At 48.2% G+C, this 24,213-nt stretch overlaps 1 protein-coding gene across 8 annotated transcripts in view; it reads right to left on the minus strand.

Moving 5' to 3' along the window:
• Positions 1-323: 323 nt before the first annotated feature.
• Positions 324-24,213, minus strand: part of TRAF7 (TNF receptor associated factor 7) — a 59,294-nt gene continuing 35,404 nt past the window's right edge. For 7 of the 8 annotated variants that reach the window (XM_016424179.2, XM_007499391.3, XM_007499387.3 and 4 more), the window contains 17 exons: positions 20,693-20,809; positions 16,561-16,653; positions 15,240-15,273; positions 12,900-13,083; positions 12,476-12,610; positions 11,114-11,331; positions 10,499-10,572; positions 9,877-9,925; positions 9,578-9,705; positions 8,084-8,166; positions 7,385-7,424; positions 6,479-6,595; positions 3,009-3,131; positions 2,078-2,197; positions 1,723-1,854; positions 1,498-1,617; positions 324-1,120 (listed from right to left, as the gene is read on the minus strand). In XM_016424179.2, the coding sequence (XP_016279665.1) occupies positions 1,106-1,120; positions 1,498-1,617; positions 1,723-1,854; positions 2,078-2,197; positions 3,009-3,131; positions 6,479-6,595; positions 7,385-7,424; positions 8,084-8,166; positions 9,578-9,705; positions 9,877-9,925; positions 10,499-10,572; positions 11,114-11,331; positions 12,476-12,610; positions 12,900-13,083; positions 15,240-15,273; positions 16,561-16,653; positions 20,693-20,809 (1,782 nt within the window). In that variant the 3' untranslated portion in view covers positions 324-1,105. Of the gene's footprint in view, positions 1,121-1,497; positions 1,618-1,722; positions 1,855-2,077; positions 2,198-3,008; positions 3,132-6,478; positions 6,596-7,384; positions 7,425-8,083; positions 8,167-9,577; positions 9,706-9,876; positions 9,926-10,498; positions 10,573-11,113; positions 11,332-12,475; positions 12,611-12,899; positions 13,084-15,239; positions 15,274-16,560; positions 16,654-20,692; positions 20,810-20,921; positions 21,251-24,213 lie in introns of those variants that run through there. The other variant, XM_007499394.3, reaches the window with a different exon arrangement.

A 24,213-nucleotide genomic window follows, 5' to 3' on the forward strand; every position in this document is an offset into this window, starting at 1 on the left:
CTCAGGGAGCCTCAGGAGAGACAGGGGGATCCCATGTGGAGCAGGCCGCCCGTGGAGATGAGAGGGAACTGACAGGCTCTCAAGTGGACCGACTGAGGCAGCGGCCCCGGGAGCCTGGAGAGAATCCAGGGCAGGTGTTCGGTTCAGAAGGCCCCACCTTCAACCTTTCAGAGGTCCTAAAAAGACTTGGGAAAATGGTGCTTTCGGTGTGAGCTTAGTACACATGGGAGTATAGCACCTGCACGAGGACCTCTTCCCCCCAGCCTCGTAGTCGGAGACCCCGGCTCAGCCGTGCCCGGGCCCCACAAACTCAAACTCGCCACCACGCTTCATTTAGATTTTATTGTCAATGAGGAAATAATCAAATCTATATACAGTCTAAAAACCGTAAAAAATGTGAGTAAAAATGTACCCAAGGCCGGTCCCTTGCCTGGTGAGGCGTTCCATGATGTGGGGAAGGCGGATGGAGGGCTGGCGCGGGCCATGAGCATCGTACCTGGTGCCCCTGGGGAGGGTCCCCAACAGCCCACAATCTGAGAATAGCTTGATATTGTCTTGGCAGCACAGCGAGCAACAGCGGGCAGGAGAGGAGTGTCTGTAGTGTGTGGCCCAACCAGCAGGCCCAAGTGCCGGGGGAGCATCTACTACCATCTACCAAGGGAAGGGCCAGGGAGGACTGGGCCTCTGGGCTGAAGCCCCCCAACCCCACCCTGCCAGGCTGCTCTGACAGGGGCTCTGAGGAGCTGGCTGGAGGGAAGGTCTATTAGGGACATGTGTGTGTGTGTGTGTGTGTGTGTGTGTGTGTGTGTGTGTGTGTGTGTGTGTGTGAGTGATTGTGTAGGAGTCCATTATGGGTCCACTTAATGTTCCATCCTGTGGCTAGGGTGGGTGGGCAGAACAGGAGGGCTGAGGTGCCTGCCCTGCCCAGGAGGGTGCCCAGTACCTGGGGCAGCAGCTCTGGGGCAAAAGTTCAGGAGCAGCTGCTTGGCTGACTTGGGTGGCAATCATTCCTGGGGATTCCCTCCAAGGCTCTGGCCATGGGATGGCACAATGCAGGACAAGGATCCTGTGACTCCCAGGTGGAGGACTGGCCTGGATCCGCCCATTAACATGTCCAAACCTATGAAAGAAAAGGTTTCGGAATGGTCCAAACCAGCTCCTAGCCTGGGGCCCCCATTTGAGACATCTCTGGTGAATCCTTCATCCTATTCCTTGGGGAAGCCTAGCCACCATGGATTTCTGACCCTGCTAGTGGAAGGACTGAGAAGACCCCAGGCAGAAAGGGGTGGGCATGAGATGTTGCGCATTGACCACTTGGGGCCTGGGCAGAGACTGAATCCCCCTCACCAGCTCTGGGTCTTTCTCTGTGCCAGAGTAGAGCTTGAGAGTTCTCCTAGGGCACGACTCATCCTAACCAGATGGGAAATCCACCTCTGCTCTTGTGCTAAGGGTCAGGGTCTTTTAGGGAGGAAGGAGGATGTGTTCTTGTCACTTCACCTTGACAGTGCTGTCGACTGCCCCTGAGAAGAGCCGGCCCCGGGAGACAGCCAGGGCGGTGACGCTGCCCTGGTGGCGAAGGAGAGTCTGCGTGCAGATCATGTTGTCCATACTCCAGACCTGAGAAGGGTAGGGGGGAGGGGGAGTGAGCAGGAGGAGTGGGTCCAAGGCCACCAGGGCCTTTCCCATTGGCAGCACAGTGCCTAGGGGGCCCAAGACACATACCCTGAGTGACCGATCATAGGAGGCGCTGAAAACTTTGGTCTGGTCCGGGGTAGAGATGACTGCCAGGGCATACACCGTCCCCACATGCCCTGTTAATGTCCGCACCTGCTCCTTAGATTCAATGTCCCAAACCTGGGGGAGAAACAAGACATGAGGACAGTTGAGGGTAGGGGCAGGAGCATCGGGAGTGTGGCAGATGGGGCCCCAGACAAATGAGACAGGCAGGTGCAGAGGCAGAGGGCACAGAAACGGGCACTCCACAGGTTGCCCCAAGGTCAGAGAAGCCCCAGAACCAGGCCATGCCTGAGAAAGCGGGGCAGCCAGGTTGGAGGGCTGGGGGCTCCCTGGCCCTTACATGGATGAGGTTCTCGTAGGTCCCGCAGACAATGTGGTGATTTGTCACAGCGATGGAGTAGACGCTGCCCCCCGATGTTTGGAGCACGTGGATACACTCGAGGTTTCGGATATCCCAGATCTGTGGCGAGTGAAAGAGGTCAGGCCTCCATCGGGGGTGTGGAAGTGTGGCCCTTTCCAGTTCCCTCTCTCTTTAGCCACTACTAGGTCCCAAAGCTATCTGGGAAAAAGCCCTCTCCTGCTCATCAGGAGGGAGAAGGCATTTCTAGTCCTGTCCACACACACAATCCCTGGCTGTCTGGGAGCTGTCCAGGGAGGGGACTGGCTGGAGAGGAAGAAGGGCTGAAGAAATCTTTTCAGGTTCTGTATCCTCCTTCTGCTGCAGCACAGGCCTGGAAGTTGCTAGGAGTATGATTAGGACAGCAGCGGCTGCTGCCATGGTTCTCCTACTGTGGTTTCCAAGGGGTACCCTTGGGGTTGGCTTCAATCTCCCAGCTGGAGCCTCCCATTCCCTCTGATGGGGACAGATTCAAGATAGAGGGACCACTAATCTTTGGCGCATCCAACCATTTGGTTTCTGCCTCCAAATACCTAATGTGCCTATTATGTCATCATCTGCTGCTGAAGTTTTCCCTATAGAACTACTTCCTGTCCAGTGCCCCACAGGAGGCAGCTGCCAGGGATTAGGCAGACACCCACTCCCCAGCCTTCCCCCTGGCCTCCCCTCTGCTGCAGGCTAAAATCTGTGGCTCAGCACAGGAGGTGGTAACTGAGGGTTGCCATGGAGACAGGCACTGCTACCTCCTCACATAGTCACACATCCGCTGGCTGCCTCAAGAGCATCTCTCAGGGCTTGGTTGGGGATGGAAGGTTAGATAGACTAAGCCAGGTCCCTCAGTTGTTCCTGGCCTCTGGCCCTCCAGTTCTCGTACCTTGATTGTCTGGTAGGAGCCACTGTACAGGTAGTTCTGAGAGGCCACCAGGGCCCGTACCCAGTGATTGAGGCCTGTGAGTTCCTTCTTTAGCTTCAGCTCTGTGCCCACAATGTCCCAGACCTGCAAGTAAACAGACCAATTGGTAACCAACCAAAGAACCTGCTTGAACCAGAAGAACTTGCTTGCTCAATCAGGCTCAAGGAAGGCAAATGTCAACCTCTGCTGATTCTCCATCCCACTCCCCACAAAGGCTGTTCCAACTTTCTCTTCCTTTAGACCTCTTCCCAACCTCTCAGCCAGACTCCATCTTATACTTTTTACCAAGCCAAGTGCTGAGAGCTGTCTTCTCCTTGCCTCATCTCAGCCCCCTGACTCCATCCTGGACTCTTTCCTTTCATTTGATGATGAGGTGATTCTTCACCAAAGGGCCAACTCCTCTAAATATGTCCCTGCTCACATCTCCTTCTGTTTTCCCCAGTGTATTTCCTCCATCACTTTCCCCTCTAATCTCCAATCTCACCTGTCTTCTGCTTTCTTCCCTGCTGCCTACAAATACACTCTTGTTTTTCCCCACTAGCTTTCATCCTTTATCTGTCTTTCCTTTTTCAGTCTTTTTGAAAAACCATCTCTAGTTGTTGCTTCCTCCTCTTCTTCTCTCATTCTCTTCTCCTTTTTTTCTTCTAAAATTCTTACCTTCCATTTTATTGTGTATTTGTTCCAAGGCAGAAGAACTGTAAGGGCTAGACAATGGGGTTTAAGCGGCTCACCTCGGGTCACACAGCTAGGAAGTGTCTGAGGCCAGATTTGAACCAGGACCTCCTGTCTCTGGGCCTGGCTCCCAATACACTGAGCTACTAGCTTTTGGACATTAAAAAAATTAAATTAAAAAATGTTTTTCAAACGAAGACCTGTCTTTTTCCCCTTATATTTTCCTTGTTATCTCCACTCCCTTTCCCTACTGAAAAAAGAACAACCTCTGTTATAAATAATGTCCTATTAGATATTTGGAACTGTATGACCTATAGACATTTCAAATTTTCCTCACATATCCAATCTATGGCCAAATCTCTTTCGTGTATCTCCTCTTTATTCACATAACTCTTTCCTGGGTTCAAGCCCTTTCACCTTTCACCTCACCTCATCTTAGCCTCCCATTTGGTCCTTCCTACCTCAAGTCTCTCCTCAATCTACCATACCTCCAGTCTTCAAAGTGATTTTCTTTAAGAGTAATTCTACCCATAACTATATCACTTCCTACTACTCAATGAATTTTGGTGGCACTCTTATTACCTCAAAGATGGGTTTAGCATTTAAGAATCACTTCCCTACAGCTCTCAACTTTGGGTCTTTTCACTGGCTATTCCCCTTTGTTTGGAATGCTCTCTCATCACTTAAGACTTAAATAGAATCCCTAGTTTCTTTTGACATCTCCAGCTGCTAGTGTCCCTCCTTTCAAAATCACCCAGTATTCACCTTGTATTTATTCAGGATCTATTTATCTATGTACATGAATGTAAGGTTGGAATGTAAGCTCCTTGAGGGCAAGGATTTCGAGCTTCCATCTTTATAACCCTAGTGTTTATCACAACTGCCTGGCACGTTGTTTTTGTCAGGTTGTTTTCAGTCCTGACTCTTCAGGACCTGATTTGGGTTTTCTTGGCAGAAATACTGGAGTAGTTTGCCATTTCCTTCTCCAGATGAGGAGAGACAAAGAGGGTTAAATGATTTGCCCGAGGGCACATGGTTAGTAAGTGTTTAGAGGCTACATTTGAACTCAGGAGGAGAAGTCTTTGTGACTCCAGGTCTGATGCTCTATCTGCTGAGCCATCTAGCTGCCCACTGTGCCTGGCACATAGTAGGTACTTAATAAATATTAGTTGATCAATCTTATAGTGATTAATAAAGGCTTGTTATGAGGATAGCTAGGCGGTTCAGTGATTAGAGAGCCAGGCCTGGAATTAGGAGGTCCTGGTTTCAAACCTGGCCTCAGACACTTTCTAGCTGTGTGACCCTGGGCAAGTCACTTAACCCCATTGCCTAGTCCTTACTACTCTTTTGCCTTGGAACCAATACACAGTACTGATTATAAGATGGAAGATAAGGATTAAAAGAAATAATAAAATTAAGACTTGTTAGATAATTGATCTTTCATACTTGAGTAGTATCTCTACACATGTATATTTATATGTATCATATATGTAAGTGCTCTGCTATCAAGAGCTACCATATGGATAGCTAAGCAACTGGAGCTTCAGAGTACTATGGAGGTCTACAGGCTAGGCAAGGAGGAGAAAAGTGAGTCAGTGTGGATTTTCAAAACTAGGCTAACCTGTGGCATTAAAGGTAAAGACCCAAGCTCGTGAGATTTGCCCTGTCCAAATGTCCTGGAACCAGTCTACAACTTCTTGGCCACGAAGTCCAAGCAAACAATTGGCCATCCTGCCTCACCCTCTGTAGGAGAGCCAAATAGCCTGCAGCTGACAGGAAACATAATGCTGGTGGACAAGGCATGTGTACCCTGAGAGCCTGAGCATCACAGGCATCGACATGCCAGGAGGAGGCCATTCAAGAGGCCTAGGTGTGCATACAAATAATTATTTATGCAGCCTCTGAAGATCCTACCAAGTATGTGCAGGCACAAACACAGGCATAAACACGGACACACACACATGCACGCACACAAAATAACAAAATCAGACCCACGACAGAAAGAGGACTGGCCAAATCCAATTCTAGCTAGGGATTCTTTGCTTTTCTATTCTATACTTGATGGTAGAAATATGCCCCAAAGATGATGGAAAGATGGCCCCTTATGTATCTCTCCACCTCTACTAGTCCTTGTTTTCTCCCTTTAGCTCACTCCAAACAAAGGTTGCTTTTTTTTTAAAGGACTTTAGCACTTATGGGAAATACAGTAAAACAAAATGAGCATGATACAAAGCACAGAATTGCTGAGCTTGACGGACAGGGACCATAGCCTAAGAAAACTCTAATTGAGCCATGGAGGCTTGTCCAATTTCCTGGACTAACTGTGCTATTATCTACCCACCATTTTAACTAGGCCCTCCATTTGTGGTCAGTAGCTGAAATCCCTGAATATCCTCTCCCCAGCACCCAGATTCCTCTCCTTTTTCTCTGATTAAATCGAGTACCTCCCCCAACTCCTCCCACTGACTTCTGCCCCATCTACCCACACCTGGAACCATTTTTCAGATACCACATTTGCATCTCTCTCCACCCACTTCTATGAATGATGGTTAGTCTCACATTCCCTTTCCTAGAGAAATATTTGCCAGATATCCCAAGTTCACAATACTTCTTTCACACTCAGGTTATAGAAAGTCAAAACTAAGAATAATTCCCACCTTAGCATGTGTGTAGTATATGTTTTGGGGGTAAGGAGAGTAGTTCATGTTTACATGGTTGGAGGGGCCCTCAGGGACACTCATCTCCAACTCTCTCAGTACCTTGATAGCCTTGAGGGAGCCACTGAAGAGCATGTTATGTGAGGAAACCAAAGTGCAAACAGGATTGTCGTGAGCTCGGATAGTGTTGACCTTTTGCAGGTTCTGAATGTCCCAGACCTGGAGAAGGAAAAGGTGGAGCTAACTGGGATTTACCTCTCTGGAGGAGTGTCTCAGGAATGGGCTTCTGGCTCCCTATTTTCCCCAGGTGGCAAAGGTGTGGGGAATGAGCCTCAGCCAGGTCCTGGCCCCTTTAGTCTCAGTCTCAGTGAGCCTGAGAGTGAGGGTCCAGAAAGAACCCTTCTCCAAACTAGGGTTCCCGAGGACAAAAACGATTCCAGGAGACCTGGTCCCTTCATGTCCTACTGGGCTGAGCTTCTGTGGTTAAGGAAGCTAGTTGATTGGGGCTTTTAAACTTGTTCCCAGCTCATCAGTGAGGCCCTGTTCTGGACTAGGTGAATTGGTTTTCCATGCCCTGAAATGAACAAGGGCTGACAATGCAGGGCCCCTAGCTGAAGCTGAAGTCAGGGTCTAAGAAGGTGAGAAGACAGCAGGTGCCAGGGGGCATATGCACCACAATTCTCTCTCTCTCTCTTTCAGGGAGTAGATTAGGCCTTCGGTTAATAGGACAAACAAAGGCAGGGAACTCAGACCTGATGCCCTACTTAAACAGTCCCCTTGGGTGAGAAGGCCTGGAGGAATACCCATGGATGCAAAGATGTACACCCTCTCCTTGAAGGTCCCTGAAGCTTAGCCTATGGCAAGGGTTCTCAACTCTTTCTGGATCCAAGTGTCTCTTTCACATCTGCCCTGAGGCCTAGGGATCTGGACACCTGGGATAGCATTGCCTGCCATTTCTGGGGGCCCCACCTCCTCCAGCCTGCCCCAGCCCTCTCTTGTGCTACTCACAATAATGGTACAATCGGCAGATCCACTGTACAGCTTGCACCTGCAGAATTAAAGGGTTAATTGTAGTGATGTGGGAGAGACTTCCCGATAGTACATAGCTCTCAACTGCTGCTCCCATTAGTGGCCTCCAAGACCATGGTTAATATTGGATGCCAGGAACCTCAGGCTGTCTCTACATAGAATCCAAAGCCACTTTGCCAGGCCTCAGTTTCGGGCTTCTCATTTGAACAATGGGAGTGCCCCTGTGCTCCCGTCATTCCTGTCCCTGTCCCCAGTGCTGTGTACTGATGAATGTCTAGAAAGCGTTGTGCAAATATGAGCTGTGAAGTAATTACCGTGCACATTAGCACTGAATAAATCTGCAGTCTATGCACAGCAAAGCTGCTATCTTGGCAGCATCTGGCCAAGAATGACTTGCTGAGCCCCTAAACAAACACATCAGAGGCCCCTCACTCACCACCCTGCTGGTTCCACTTGCCTGAGTCTGCTTCCATGTTCCAGTGGCCTCACTGACCCAGGGACTTCCTTGGAGAGCTCCCAAAGGCTTATCCCTTCAGCCTCTGAATGCTTCTGCTGACGCCTGCCGATCCCTCACCCCTTACTGAATACCAGCACCGGCATGCATACACAGAGATATGTGGGTGCGTGCCATCATAAGTACAAAAACATGGTGACGGCGGCCCCCTCCTTGGCACTCACCCTTGGATACAAAGTGCAAGCACGATGCCGTCGTGGCCTTCCAGGGTCTTCTGGCATTTGTAAGTCGTGCAAGTGTCCCACACCTAACAGGAAAGACAGGGCTCAGACCACAGAGGAAGGGTGCAGGCCTGACCTGGATAGCCGCACTGACAGCAGGCTGGAAAGTCAGCTGATGCTGCCAGGAAGCAGGAATCAAAGAAGGTCCTGTCCATCTACAGCTTTTTCTCTGACTTGACAAGCAGTGAGGCCTGGGGTCCTCCCCTCAGCAAAGCAATTGCTCTCTGGAAATAGGAGGCATCACAGTGTGGAAAAGCAGACTGAATATAAGAGTCAGGGGACCTGGATTCAAATCCCAGCTGGGTAACTTACAACCTATAAGACCTTGGTCAAGTCCCTATAGCTTTATGTGTCTCAGTTTCCTAAATGAGGGAGTTGGACTAACTGGTGTCTGGGGTCTCTCTCAGCTCTCAATCCATGATCAAAGGGCCCCTGGAAAAGCCACTTGTGAAGTTTTCTAATTACAGACATTGTGCTGATACTTATGGAAACAAAGATGCCAGCTGATTTTTCAGAGGAGGAACAGAGTTGGAAGGCTTCTATGGTCAGGGGGTTATAGAAAGGGAAACCAGCACTGAGGAAGAATAGCAGGGAGTATAGCAACTGTAACAGGCTCGGATCCTGCCTGAGGCTCCTTGGGCCTTCCTTCATGAGGGAAGGAGGGAGGAAGGTCTGACCTCTTCTTAGTTCTGGAGACCCTGGCTGCTTCCTCCTTATTTCAGGACACACAGGTCTGGGCCCAGCCATAAGGGCTGCCCAGGAGGGCAGCACTTGCTGGCAGAGAAACCTCTGACTAGAGTAGAATGCTCCAAAGAGATTTCTACTTCCGTATCTGTTTCAAAAACAATAGGCCAAGAGTAACCGGCAGCTGCCATCTCTGCTTCACTCAGGGGTCTAGGCCACATGAAGACTAGAAGGGTAATGGGCCCTGGGAGCTCTGGTGTTCTCTCCCTCCTCAATTCTGTGGAGGGTATATTCACAGTCTCCCTAATCAGGGTGTAGGCCCACTATACTGAAGCCAACATGGCTGCTGCTTAAGGAGGATCGACAAAACAGAATCCTTTCCCTGATGGCTCAGGCAATCCTGTTCCCAAAGCATCCTGCCCCCCCCCCCCCAACCCCGAAGGATCACCATTAAGGCTATCAGAGGCTGATAAACTGTGTGTGTGCTACTGTCAGGCCAACAGTCAGACAGATTCGGAAAAGGCAGCATTGGAGGCCAGAGGAGGAAGTCCCGATACTCTGGTCTCTGTCACCCCTGGGGCAAAGGGAACAATGGGGAGTCCACTCCCCCTCCCTCTTCCTCCACAATGCCCTGAGCCTAAAGCTGTTAAAACCCAGGGTGGCAGGAGACCACTGGGACAATATAATACCACAGACAGGCCCTGAATCTGGCCCTGGGGACACATGCTCACACTCCCAGGGGGCCAACCTTACCTTAATGGTTTTGTCTGATGAACCACTGAAAAGTAGGTCCCCCATGGAGTAGACGCAGAGACACCACACGGGGCCCTGGTGGCCCACAAAGGTCCCTTTGCACTTGAAGATCTGCTGGGGGTCATAGGCTGAGAAACAAACAGAACCTGTGAGGCTGAGGGACAGTGGCTGCTCCCTGCCCCAGGGTGCAAGCTCTGCCCTGCTCCCCAGAAACAAACAGGGACCATTTGGGAAGTAAGAAAAGGGGATGCACAAAGCTTTTGTAGGAAAGCCAGATGGAGGGCAAACATAATACTTACATCCTAAGATTCCCATATTTAAGCGGGCATTGATGTGAGATAGCTCGTCCTGAAAAATATGGACAGAAAGGGTCATGATTCTTGCTCCTTTCTCCTTACTGGCATGGTGCCAAGACATGAGAGCTAGGTTCAAAAGCTAGGACTAATATCAATTAAATTCAAGAGAAGGCTTTAGCCAACTAATGACCTATAAAAACTCCTATTACAGGTGGCATAGATGGCTCAGTGGATGGAGAGCCAGGAGGTCCTGAGTTCAAATGTAGCCACAGATCCTGCCTAGTAGTGTGACCCTAGGCAGTCATTTAACCCCCATTGCTTAGCCCTTACTGCTCTTCTGTCAAAGATGGCAGGAAGGGGTTTAAAAAAACAAAAACCTCTTTCACATGGGGGCTGGGGAGGAGGGGTCCCATAATACTTGGAGCCTGTTCAGTATACTCATCATGAGTGTGGTGGGGAAGAGAGGGGTGTCTGGGCACACCCCAGAGCTGGAAATTCAAGTGTGTCACCCAGCCCAAATGAGGTGAAACTCAAGTCCTGCCCCAAGTTCAAGTCCCAATGGAATTTCTGCCCAACACCTAGGAGCTATAGACCACAAAGAAAGCCTCAAAGATTAAAGGCTTACATTCAGCATGGAAGCATCACGTCGGAACTCCATGAGGTCTTCGCTCAGTTTGCTCTGGTTCTCATCCAGTACATCTAGAAGGAAGGAGGCAGAAGGCATTGCCAGGGTCATTGCTTTTGGCAACAAGAGGAAGGTGGCTGTCCTTAGGGGGGGGGAGGCACAGCAAGAGAATGGAGGGCATCTCTCGGCTCAGGGGCAAGATGGCCATCCCCTGGGTCAGTGGGCACTGCTCAAGTGTTTCAGCACTGAGAATGCTGAGGATGGGATGATTTCTCTCATTCTGCTCTTGGCCCTGGGGCTAGGGAGGCAAGAGAACGCCATCACTCCCCAACACAGGAAGTGTTCCACTGGAAATCTGTTTTGCATGAAAGGGGGGGCATAACCTGTATCAGACTAGTTACTGCCTGGGGTGGGCTGAGGGGCAGGGCCAAGGGAAGAGAGCATTTGAACGGGAAGATGTCAAAAAACGATTGTCAGAAATTGTTTATGTGTAATTATAAAAAAAGTAAAGTGCTTCACTGGGCACTGATTTCTATGGGAGATGAGGCCCAATTCTGGCCAGGATCCAATACTCTGTGGGGCCCTCTAAGGCAGGCCTTGTCTTCACTCTCATACCAAATTTGAGCTCCAGATTCTTCTCCAGCTGGTCAATCTTTTCCGACAGTTTCCCTAGCATTGACCGGAGGAAGGCAATTTCTTGGTCTTTCTGGGCCAGGGCCACATGCATTTCATGGAAACGGTCATCTGTCTGCTGCAAGAACTCCTTCAGGCCTTCAAACTTACAGGTCTCCAGGTGAGTTTCATAGGTGTCCTGATTTCCTATGAAAGTACAGCTGGGGAAAGAAGAAGGAGCAGCTGGGCCCAGACCCAAGGTTGTCTGCGGACAAATACTAGTGAGATGTGGACAGTCCTCCCCAGCCCAGCCCAGCCCAGCCCAGCAGGGGCTCCCTGCAGTTGGTAGCAGAAGCTACCAGTATACCCAAGACTCTATGTGTTATCTCCTAAGCTCCACTCTTCTATGGCACTAGGAATCCCCTGGTTAGCTTCCTTCCCTAGGAGTGTGGAGGAACCTGGGATGGTCCTCTACATACTGGTGGTGCTAAGATATAGAGGGAATAATACCTGCTAAGCAGTTCCTTCCCTGTTTAGGCACTCTTAAAGTAGCCAGCCAGCATGCATTCCCTGTGGCCTCAAGCTTGCTCTTGGGCTGGGTGTCCAGCTCTGTGGCTAGGTCTCAGAGCAGTTAGAGTGCTGGACTTGGAGTCAGGAAATTCAAATCTCACCAAAGTCAATTACTAGCTATGTAAGTCTGCGTAAGTTACTTAATTCTCTTAGCCTAAATTTCCTCATCTGTAAAATGGGGGTAATAATGGCACATATTTCACAAGGTTGTTATAAGGATAAAATGAAATAGAATAGATAAAGTACTCTGTAAATATAAAATGAGTATGAAAATGCTAGCTATTGCTATTCTCAGAACCCATGAATCCAGATCTCCCTAGAGGGACAGGTGTCTTTTCTTTTTCTTTTTACAAATAAGGGAATGAGACAAATAGGGTTAAGTGACTTACCTAGGGTCACACAGCTATGTAAGTGTCTGAAGTTGGATTTAAGTGTCTGAAGCTGGATTTGAACTCATGAGTCTTCCTGATTCCAAGCTCAGTGTTCTATGCACTGTGCCACCTTCCTACTACCTTTTGGGCTTCTTTTATTTACATTTGCCAGAGAATGGGTTTTAGCACCTTTTCAAGGTCATTTTAATAAGCAACAAATAAATTTCTTCAGGTCCCCACTGGCTTTTCTAAGATGCCAGAGCCCTGGCCAAGTCTTTCAGCTGATTTGAACCCCCCCATCACTTATCCATGCTCCTGAGCCCCTGCTCAGTGGCACTAGCTCTGCCCAGGCAGGGTGGTCCCCCAGCCTGCCCAGCAGGCCTCGAGCAGCCCCTCTCTCCAGAGCCTGGCTCAGGTTACTCACCCATATTTGGAGTGAGGACATTTGATGTGCTCGCATTCCTTGAGATGTGCCTCCAGGTTCATTTTCAGCAGAGGGGGACAGCTGGGGTTGTTGGGGCATCTCACAGGCCGGTAATCACAGCTGCCTTCGTGGTCCCTGATCAAGGACATGGCATGAAAATGAGCCCAGGGACTTCAATTGGAGAAAGCCTCATTTCCCTAGACCTCTGCCCCAAAATAGGAATGAGAAGCCCCTCCTGAAACTGGACCAACACCCAGAACTAGGGAGAGTATAGCAGCAAATGGGTATGTTGGTTATTTAATGGGGAGGCAAACCCTATGGATGGGGATACAAGGGAAAAGTCCCCAAAAAAGGAGAATTGGAGCTGTCACTGGTCTCAGCACAAGCCCATAGAGAATACTAGCTCCCAGGAATGTTCACTTACTTCCGGGAACTGAGTTTGATAGTGAAGGGGCAGCCACGGGGGTCTACCTCGAAGGTGGCCGGCTTTCCACTGCCCACAGTACGGCAGCCATGCTTGCAGTGAATAAAGAGCTCGCCAATTTGCTCAGCCACGGCGATGTTGTTCACCACCACAGTCAGCTTGGCATTGTCCACTGGGCACTTCTCTGAGGGAGAAGGGGTAATGGGCAAATGAGGAAAGGGCTCTGTACAATAGGCAAGGTTACAGAAGTGGGGCCCAGTGAGAAGTTTGGGTTCCTCTTCCCCAGTTACCATGAAAGCTTTGATATTCTCAGACATCAAAGACCTGAGTCTCGCCTTTGCAGACAAGACACTCTTCCTTCCAGGGAGCTGGCACAGAAGCTGGTCAGGAACCTGGGGCCTGGAGCTTTGTGGGGCAGAAGGAATGGGAAGTATCCTTGCTGGGGCCAAGTCTTCCTTCCCTGGAGAAGTTCTGCTTGCTCACTTCCTAACTCCACCACTTATAGTCCAGTTAATATACTTCTGAGAAGCACGAAGTGGGGTGGCTGCAAGGGGACTCACTTGAGAACTTTCAAGTTCCAGGGAACTACATTCTATGTCAAGTCACCCCACATCCTTACCTGAAGGAAAATAAAGGTAAACAGGCCAGTGCTATAGTAAACTTGGATTCAGGAAGATCTAAGTTCAAATTTTGCTCCAGATACTTAGCAACTGTATGATCAAGAGCAAGTCATTTAATTGTTTCTGTTCTCAGATTTCTTCTCTGTAAAATGGGGATAATAATGGCACCTACCTCATAGGGCTATTATGATGATCAAATGAAATAATATATGTAAAGTGTTCTCTAAATCTTAAAATATTATATAAATGCTAACTATTATCATTATCCTCAGGTTATAAATGGAGAAACTGAGACCCAGCAGAAGGGGGATTTGCCTTTACCAACTAATGTAACAGCATGGAGCTAGGTAAGGGTCCAGAGCTTGTTCCATGACTTTCTCTGGATATAATGCTCCTGGGAAAGGCTAGGACTAGGGGCAGCTAGGTAGCACAGTGGCTAGAGTGCCAGGCCGGGGGGGGGGGGGGGGGGGAGAGGAGTGGTAAACTGGCTTCAAATCTAGTTAATAATTCCTAGCTATGCGATCCTGGGCAAGTCACTTAACTTCAATTTTCTAGCCCTTACCACTCTTGTCTTAAGAGTTGATACTTAGGATTGAGTTTAAGACAGAAAGTAAGAGTTTAAAAAAAGGCTAGAACTAAGAGTTCCTGTGACCCCCACCCCCGCATGGGGTGACCCGAAGACCCAGAAAGGAAATGCTCTCCTTTTTCTGCCCTTTCCCAGGGGCAGATTTTCTGATGTGGGAGTCCAAGGGAATGATGTCACAAGACAAAAGAATTAGGAACTTAGAGCACCCATCCCAAGTTCTATTACTTTCCAAAAGCTGCCTTAACCCTCATTCAAACTCAGGTAAGGTGAATGGGGCATGGGGTGACTTAGGTACAGGCCAACTGTCTGGTCAAGATTTCATATAGACACTATCTCTATGGATGGAAGGTTCAAGGATGGTGCTAAACAAACAGGTGGGATAGAGATTTCATGGATGGGATCAGGATCTGTCAGATAGGCAGTAGCCAAAGGGATGGGACTGGCAGGATATTCAGCATCTAGGCCAAAGTACTGAGCACCAAAGGGCATACTCCCCAACCCTGTTCTGGGTTGCCATTCCTCCACATGACCCAAACCATAGGTATGATACTACCTAGAGGTGAGTTTCAGGTGAGGGCTCACGGCTCTAGAAACTTTCAGCCAAACGGAATGAAAGGTTAGGAGCTAATGGACCCATTTTCTAATTTTGTTCTTCAATCATCCAGCTATTTTAACCAGGTCCCCTTGAATGTCTAAAAGAGGGCATGAGCATCCCTAAGGACATGGCGAGATGTGTGATGGCCTTCTGCCCTGCCCCAAGACCCCCTTAAAGGTGAACAGAAGGGCTGGAGAGATTGCAGTGTGTTCTAGGCCATTCTTGAGCCCCTGGTGCCTCTTTTCTTCTCAATTCCCCACCCCCATTCAGAAGTTCTCAGGCATCTCTGATTTGCTCTTTGGAATTTTAATCACAGCAAATCCCAAAAGCACTTCGCTGCTAATGGTGACAATTAGGCCGAAGCAGCGGCATCCATCAATAATGCCAGGCAGTTTAGAGAGGCAGCACCCTGGGCTGCCCTTAAAAAGCCCTTCTCTCGGCTGTGAAGTTGGCTGCGTTTTTGTTCAGTGGAAAGTTAACAAACTGGCAGAGACACAAGGCAGGCTTGCAGAGAGTAGTGCAGAGGACCAAGTACCTACCAGACTTTAAGGCACATCTTCTACAGAATGTGTGCTGTGGAGACAATGAGAAAGTGGGGCTCATAACAGGACTCATACAGATAGTAATCAAATGCTGTCTGTGGGTGAGTCTGTCTGGGCCCAGCCCCTATTTTCCAGCCCTGCCCGGGGTCTACTGCATGGGGAAGCCCAGAACAGGCACCCTCATGTACACATGCACTAGAGGGAAATGAGTCCAAACCCTCCAGGTGGGGAAGCATATTGCATCTGGAATCAGAAGACCTAAGCTGGAATCCTCTGTGGCTCTGGGCAAGCTACTTAACTTCTCTTGGTCTCTTTTCTGTAAAATGTGGGAGTTGGATTGGGAGACATTTCTGTGATCTCTAGCTGTAGGCCCTATGATCCTATGGCTTCTCCTTATGGTCCACATGGGGTCTGGCTCTGCCACTCTGCCCCTGAAGCACTAAGAAAAGGAACAGGCGGCCCTCAGGTAGCCTAGAGGCTACGGCCTAGCTGATGAGCATTGCTCTCAGCTCAGCAGCCTGATCTAGCTGATTCCCCTGCTGAAGAACAGCTTTCCTTTTAGCCCTCTATTTTAGAGTGACAAGGGATATCCTGTTTGCCTTTTCTACTAAACTATCAGAGAACATTTGGGGTGACTTATAGAACATCCAGACTCAGCAGTGGGGGAAGCTATAGAAACAATAGAGATGACCCTGCTCTCAAAACTGCTCCCCATTGGGACCCAAGCTATAGCTTGGCAGGGTGGCTGGCCAGCAGTCAGGGTTGGATGGTGATTCTGGGACCACACGTCATTATTCCCGAGAGGCTTCATTTCAGACACTGCAGTGTAGAACAGTACAGCAAAGACAGCTGAACTGGCTGCCAGGAGACCTGGCTCTGGTCACTAACCCACAGTGTAACCCTAGGTCAGTTCCCCTCCCTAGGCCTCAGTTCTTCAGTGGCATATGGCAAGGATGGGCCAAAATGACTTCAAAGGTCACTCCTCACCCCAAATCCAGTAATCCTTTGTAACCTACTCTTTTCTCTCTCTCCTTCTAGCCCAAGTCATGCAGGCTCTGGAGCCCCCAACCCAGCTATTAGCAGCAGCAGGCTTTCTAAGTCAGCTAGCAAATCTTGGTGACTTGCTCAGAGGCACACAGCTGCTAAGTGTCTGAGGTGGAATTTGAACCCACACCTGCCTGACTTGAGAATAGGACCCTATCTACTACACCATACTGCCTCTCCCACTGAGGATTCAAGGGCTGCAAACCCCAAGCAGAGAGAGGCACAGGGTGGATCCATAACCCTGGTGCTCTAGGGGAGAGGGCAGATTCCTTACCCCACAGGTTGTGATCACTGGGTCCTTGAACACACTGCAGCAGAGCTGACAGCACAGCTTGACTGATGGCTGCTCCGCAAACACCAGAGGCTCCTGGGACCAAGAGGAAAGGGGAGAGTGAAGCACTGAAAGCAAAGCCAAAAAGCTATTGTGTCACAGAGTGAAGCTGGAGGGGGGGGGGAGGGGAACGACGGACTTCCTTCACAAATGCCAACCATCTACAGGCAGAGTTGCTGAATGGGCAATAAAGGTCCACTGAGGAGCCAAACCTGCCTCTGCCTCCCTCTGAGGCTCTAGGAGAGAATTAAGAATGAGAGGCCTCAAGTAGAGCTCCAGAGAGACCAGCCTGCTGGGTACCAAAGCTGTGGGGACCTTGGCTGGGAAAAAAGTGATACTTGTATTCTTTTTTTTTTTGAACCGTTACCTTCTGTTCTAGAATCAATACTGAGTACACGTTCCAAGGCAGAAGAATGGTAAGGGAGAGTTAACTGGGGTTAAGTGACTGGCCCAGGGTCATATGATACTTGTACTTTTGCCGATTAGGCTTTCTCAGATGATTCTGGGAGCCATTCCACCTATATTGACAGGTTTTGAAATCTGTGGGTCAAGATAGGCTGCTCAATAGATCATCCCAAGCCAAGCCTACCTAGTGGCTAGAACCCCTGGAAAAGAGCTATCAAAATTCTGCCAAATGGCCCATTTCCCTCAGAGGCCAATGGAGGGAAGGATAAGACCCTGTAGGTAGCCAGGTAACCAATTCAATAGGGCAAGGATTTGATTAAGTGAGCAGATATTTGGGGAAGGAATATTGACACCATATGCCAAATGTAGCCTTAGTATTCAAATTCAATAAACATTTATTAAGTCAAGCACTACACTGGGCAATGTGGATACAGACACAAAAAGGAAACCATCCCTGCCCTCAAGGAACTTCCATTTTAGCACAGACAGTCCCTTCACCATTGCCAGTCCAGTTAGAATTAGCATCTACCTCAGAAGGCATGGTGGGACCATCTCTCTCCCTCTGTCCAAAGTGTGCTGTGTGTCACATGCAAAGAGACAGCGCCCAAGTCCAACAGAAAGAACCATACTCTGGGGAGGACTCGGCTGCCTTCCCCTGAGATGGAAGGCCTTCTGCCCAACCAGTTTCCTCAAGAAATAAGCATCCTCTAGAGGCAGTTCCTAGCTAGACAATGAACACTGTCTTGAACTCAGACATAGCTCCTTTCTTCCTTCTCCCTTCATGGAAATCCTCCATGAAATCCTAGCCTCCTCTGCTCATCTTCCTCCCTATCCCTGCCCAAAAAAGGCCTCCTCCCTCTTCCAGTTCCTCAGGTCATTGCCTCTCGACTTCTCTCTCTTCTGTGAAACATATATACATGCTCCCTCTCTTAGTAGCCAGTAAGTCCTTTGACAACAAGGGTCCATGTGGTTTCTGCCTTTGTATCCCAGAACTTGGTAAAGGGTCAACGGGAGTTTTCTGTTTTTAAAACCCTTACTTTCTGACTTAGTTACAACTCTGAGATAGAGGGGCAAGGGCTCAGCAAGTAGGGTTAAGTGACTTAAAGTGATTTGCCCAGGGTCACACACATAGGAAGTGTCTGAGGCCAAATTTGAACCCAAGTCTTCCTGACTCCAGACCTAGCACTCTTATCCACTGTGCCACCTCACTGTCCTTGCCAAGGGGAGTTTTAACAACTGTCTCCTGAAAAGGTGATATCTTGTCAATTGGGGGCCAGCTAAACTAACTGTGATCTGTGACTGTAATGGAATATTACTGTGCTATTATAAATGAAGACTGTAGAAAATTAAGAGAAGGATGGGAAGACTTGTATGAACTGACACAGTAAGTAAAGAGAACAAAGAAAAGAAAGATTCAATAACAACAGACTGAAGTGTCAAAACTGACTACTAGGTAATTCTAATGAGCAAACCTGGCCTGGAAGAAGAGACAAGAAAATAAACCTTGATTCCTTCTTTGCAAAAGTGAGATGTAACATATTGTATATATTGTCAATCTTCGCTAATGCTTTGTTTAGTTTTACTGACTTGGTTTTTTTATTTAACCCTTCCATCTTGGAATCAGTATTCCATATTGATTCCAAGACAGAAGAGCAAAAAGGGTTAGGCAATGGGAGTTGATTGACTTGTTCATGGTCACACTGCTAGGAACGGTCTGAGGCAAAATTTGAACCCAGGACCTTTGGTCTCCAAGCCTGGTTCTCAATCCACTGAGCTACTTAGCTGCCCTCTGAATTGCTTTTTAAATATTTTTAATAGTTTCCCTTTTTCCTTTTTTTAACAAGGGATGGCTTATCAGGGAGAGAAGAACAGAATGACATATCTGGAAATTAAAGTGATGTGAATACAAAAGGTGAAGATAAAAATAAAAATAGTTTAAAATATTTGTTGAATTAAATTAAATCTGTCCAATTAAGGCTACTAGAGAAATAGCTCAGGCCCCGATTCCTTTCAATGCTGAGCAAAGGAGAGAACAACCCTAAGATCATTAGAAAAGTGATATTAAGTCCATAATTCTTTGACTACAGGTGGTTCTTCAAGGCCTCTTGATTTTCACAAGAGAAAACATTGGACTAGACTCTATAAAAAGAATTTCTTGGTCTTGCAAATGTGGCTCCAGAGGCATAGATGGGTGAAGGCTACTAAGCTTTCTATTGTAGCCTCTAAGCTACTAATTGGGGGGCAATGGAAGCGGTGTTGGCTTCCCATCTACCTTATATACAAATTCTATGAATAGTTTTCTGCAGCTCTTAGGTCCCTCTCTTCCCCTTAGCATAATGTAGCAGAAAGAGTGTTAGAACAAGAGTTAAAGGACCTGTTAGAGGGTATGAATCCTGCCTCTGCCACTTATTATCTGAATGACGTAAGGCAAGTGATTTAACCTCTCTGGGCCTCAGCTTCTACATCGATAAAATGAGAAGTCGGACGAGGAGACCTCTGACGTCTAACTCTTTCATTGTCTTTAGCTCTTACTGCAGATGGCCTCCCTGGAGGGAGCAGGCCCCAAGCAGTAGAAAGGGCTCCTGCTGGGGCAACTAGGTGGCTCAGTGGATAGGAGATGCTGAGTTCAAATCTGGCCTCAGATATTTCCTAGTTGTGTGACCCTGGGCAAATCACTTAACCCTAACTCCTCAGCCCCAGCCCTTACCACTCTTCTGCCTTGGAACTGATACTTAGTATCAATTCTAAGACAGAAGATAAGGGTTAAAAAAAGAAAAGGCTTCTGCCTTGAGCAGGTTCTCTGCTATCTACAATGATGGAGGGCACAAGTCTGAAACCACTTTGAGTTCCAAGGGCCTCAGATTCAGTAACATGAACAAAGGGACCACAAAGCACTGACCACCCGAGTCCAACCAGGGCACCATGAAACAAAGATAGAAAAATGCCATGGGCCAGGAAAATCACGAAGATCACTCCGGTGCTTTCAGGTCTCTGCAGTCCCATCTGCCACTGAGATGGGAATACAGTGAGAACGATGCTAATGATTTCCTTGTTTTATATTCATCCATTCCTAAGGTTGTTTGGGATATTTCTTCAAAGGTTGGTGAAACGTTTCACTAAGCTGATCAGGGAAGGGGTAGTGTATGCTCTTGCTAGCATGACAGCATAGGGAAGGTTGGGGTAGCCCAGGATTAATTCTCTCTCTGTGCCTTTTGGAGCAAATACCTTGTAGCTGAGGTCTCTGCTCCATGCATTGGTCACAGGCCATCTTTGAATGGCCCAGTGTGCTATGGCAGACAGGGTATGAAATGTGGAGTCAGGAAACCTGGGTTCTAATCTTAGTTCTACTACTTAGACCTGTGTCACCTTGAGCAAGTGACTTTACTCTGCTCAGCTATAAAATGTGGGGGTTGAGTTAAATGACTTCTTTTCTAAACCCTTACCTTCTGTCTTAGTATCAGTTCTAAGGAAGTACCTGATGCCAGATTTGAATCTAGGCTCTCCCAACTCCAGGCCTGGCATTCTAAACACTGTGCTACCTGCGCAAAATGACTTCCAAGGCCCTCTCCAGCTCTAAATTCTATCATCAACTAGAAGAACACTGGCCCCTTGGGCCTCTTGCACTGCTGCACATGCTTCTCCCAACCCCCCAGTCAACCCAGATACATACTGGTTCTTCCTCCTCCTCATGCAGGGAGAATGTGGACCGTAAGGACATGCTGGATTCAGAATGCAAGGAGCGAACAGATATGGCTGAATCAGAGCGTCGGGGGGTGTTGATTGGGGGCTGCAAATGGAAAAGAGACATCAAGACAAGAATTAGCCTCAGGCCCTACCTCAGGAAATGCCACCAGTGACCTGTAAGCCCACTTCCTGGCAGTCTTGGTCCTCTGGCTCACCGGGTGACTCGGCAGAGATCTCTGTGTCCCCTGGGGCTCTGGAGCTGTGGTGAGGCTCCCTCAAGTCAGGCCACAGTGAGCTAAGGCTTAGCTCAGCTTTGGCTCCCAAGTCCTGCTGCATTCCAGCCTCTGGTAATCCCCATAAAGTTGGGGATGTGAATGTGAAGTTGGATGAAGTTTCAAAAGTGTGAGCACCAGTTATACACTCATGTCAATGCACCAGGCTCCGATCCGCCCATCCCACTAGGGGCCTACTTGTAGGAACCTGAACAAGCAGACTCCCTTGAAACAGGATCATTCCCTGCTGAAAGAGAAAGCACCAGGGGCCTTTCCTGCAGCTTCCAGGGGCTGACTGGCCCAGGAGCCGCAGCCCAAGAAATTGTTGTTTTACTCCCTATCTAACATCTGCCAACTTTCTTTGTGTCAATGGAGTGACTTCCTTCTATTCAATTCAATGAGGACACTCTTAGGCTGTTTCCTGCTTCCTGTATTTAGTGGGGCAGCCCAAAGGCCAATCCAGAATCCTGCTCGCACCAGTCTTTGGGGCTGTGGAGGCGGGGTGCTGGGATAGGCACAGCATGAGGCATTCAGGCTCTCACTGTTCACTACCATCCAGCTGTCAATTAGGATCAGGAGGGAGGTGTTAAAATGGTCCTCAACTTGCTGGGAAGTTTTAACTACAAACCTGAACCTGAGTTCTCTACAACCTTCAGAAGGTCAGGCCAGGCCAGGCCATGAAAATCAGACAATTTGACCTAGTGGGCAGGCATTTGGGGAAGGAGCAGAACAGCTAAAGCAGCAAGGGACTAAATCTACAAACACAAAGTTGTTCTTTCTGGAAAGCAAAATGATACTTCCCCTGTAGCCTGAGAAGAGCCCCACAGGCTTCCAGTGGGGAAAGGGAGGGGACCCACTCAGGTCCCAAAAACCACCTGGCTCTTTCTGAAAAGCTCTTGAGCCTACTTTGGTTTGTTTGGGTCAAGGAGTTTCTAAGGATCCCATGAAAGACAGAATTCCTTCCACAGCTGAAGGGACCTCTAGTGGTCACCCCCTCTTCAGATTTGACTAGAGCTAACCCATCTCAGGAGCCTGCATGGCTCATCAGGGTCTCCTGAAACCAAGATGCCAGAACCTCCTGTGTTCACATGTTCAAATTTCTCAGGCTCAGTGTATTAAAAAAATAAAAAACAACAAACCCAACAACTAAATTAAAAACCAAAACATCCCTGTCTTTAACTGAAATCCCTTTAGCTGTAGTACAAGCCCATTTTTTCTCATTTATTCATGGAGGAGATGGAAATTGCTATTCACATTCTCATGATAAACACAGATATGTGGTTACTTTAACTGACAGAAAGGTTCACACCCCCAAATTCAAATTCTATCAGCTTGAGGCAGCTAGATGGCTCAGTGAATTGGGAGTGAAGTTTAATAGAAGGTCCCAGGTTCAAATCTGGCCTGAAGACACTTTCTAGCTGTATGACCATGGGCAAGTCACTTAATTCCCATTGCCTAGCTCTTACCACCCTTTTATCATAGAATGAATACAAAGATGGAAGGTAAGGGTTAAAAAGAAATTCCATAAGCATTCCTACCTGAGCCCAGAAATGACTGTTAAGACATTTGTTAAGCACCAAGAGTGTTTGGGGGCCTGGTCATCATAGGCCTTAGGTCTTAGAATAAAAACTTGTCCCCAGCCACATCCCCTTCTCTCACTGGAAGAGGGCCAGACTCCCCACAGGACCTCAGATCTCAGGAAGGAGAAAAACTGAACTCACAATTACCTCTGACTCTCCATCTAGTCAGATCTAATCCTCTCCCTGGGCCAGCATCAGTGCTCACTGTGCTTTGTCTTCCTGAGCTCCCTGCTATCATGTACTCTAATCATTAAAAAAAAAAAATCAAAATTACCAGTGAGAGGGCAGGAGAGGAACTGGATCTGAGCTGAATTATGAGCCCTCCATTATCCAACAGGACGTGACCAGAGTAGAGCCAGTTTTAAGGGTGCTCCCAGCCTGCTACTCACATGGAGGGCAGCCACATTCCTTCTGTACCCTGTATGCTCAAGAGACTGCCAGATCCCGCCAATATACTCCCACCACTAAGAAATGCTGCAAATAGCTTTTCCTTTATTATCTTTGCATGGAAATGCCACACAAGGAACGGAGAGTGGAAAGTTTAAGGAAATGAGTCAAAATATCCTAATGGGCAATGGAAAACCAGGAGAGACACAGAGAACTGATCCAAACCACAGCAAGGGGCCAAGTACAACTTCCAAAGGGGGAGATGGGGGCCTAGCCAACCAGTCCACAACTCTGTTACCACTGCTTATGGGCCTCAGCCATGGGAAACTGGGCCTCATCTGCCCAGTGCTGAGTGCTGACTCAGGGTCGGGGAGAGTGTGGCCAGGGAAAATTAGGCTCCTACTTGGCGAAACATTCTGTATCTATTATTTTTTAAAATCCTTACTTTCTGTCCTAGTATCAATATTAAAACAGAATATTGTCAAGGGCTAGGCAACTGGGGTTAAATGCCTTTGGGTCTAGGATGACACTGACAGGAAATATCTGACACTAGATTTGAACCAGGTCCTCCCAACTCTAGGCCTGCTGCTCTATCCACTGTGCTACCTAGTTGCTCCTCTATATATACTTATTAATAGAGTTGTCTTGGGGACAGCTGGGTAGCTCAGTAATTGAGAGCCAGACCTAGATACAGGAGGTTCAAATCTGGCCTCTGCCACTTCCTAGCTGTGTGACCCTGGACAAGTCATTTAACCCTCCCATTGCCTAGTCCTTATTGCTCTTCTGTCTTGGAACCTATCTTGATTCCAAGTTGGAAGGTAAGGGTTTAGGAAAAAAAAAAAAGAGTTGTCTTGCCTTATAGAATGGAAGCCCCTTAAGGGCAGGGACAGTTTCATTTTTGTCTCTATGTTCTAGGTGCCTAGCTTAGCCCGCAACAGATGCTTCCTAAAGTTTATTAGGGTATAAATTGGGTACTCAGGGCTTCCTGAGTGAAGAAGGCTGGGATCAGAGCAAAGCAGACATCTGCAATCAAGAATGGCCATATGGATGAAGCAGTGGAATGAAAGCTCCTATTTCATGCCCAGGAAAGGGGGGAAAAAATGCCAACCTACTGGCCCTTGGCCTTTAATCTAATGACATGGCTTTCGTGGCAATGAAAAGATGCAAGCTATAAAACAGAAATGTTTGAGGAGAAAAGGAAACAGTACAAAGGTCAGTCAACTAGCATTATTAAGTGCCTTTTATGGGCCAGGCACTCTGCTAAGTGC

The sequence above is a fragment of the Monodelphis domestica genome, chromosome 7, assembly GCF_027887165.1.
Source record: "Monodelphis domestica isolate mMonDom1 chromosome 7, mMonDom1.pri, whole genome shotgun sequence".
Lineage (NCBI taxonomy): Eukaryota > Metazoa > Chordata > Mammalia > Didelphimorphia > Didelphidae > Monodelphis > Monodelphis domestica.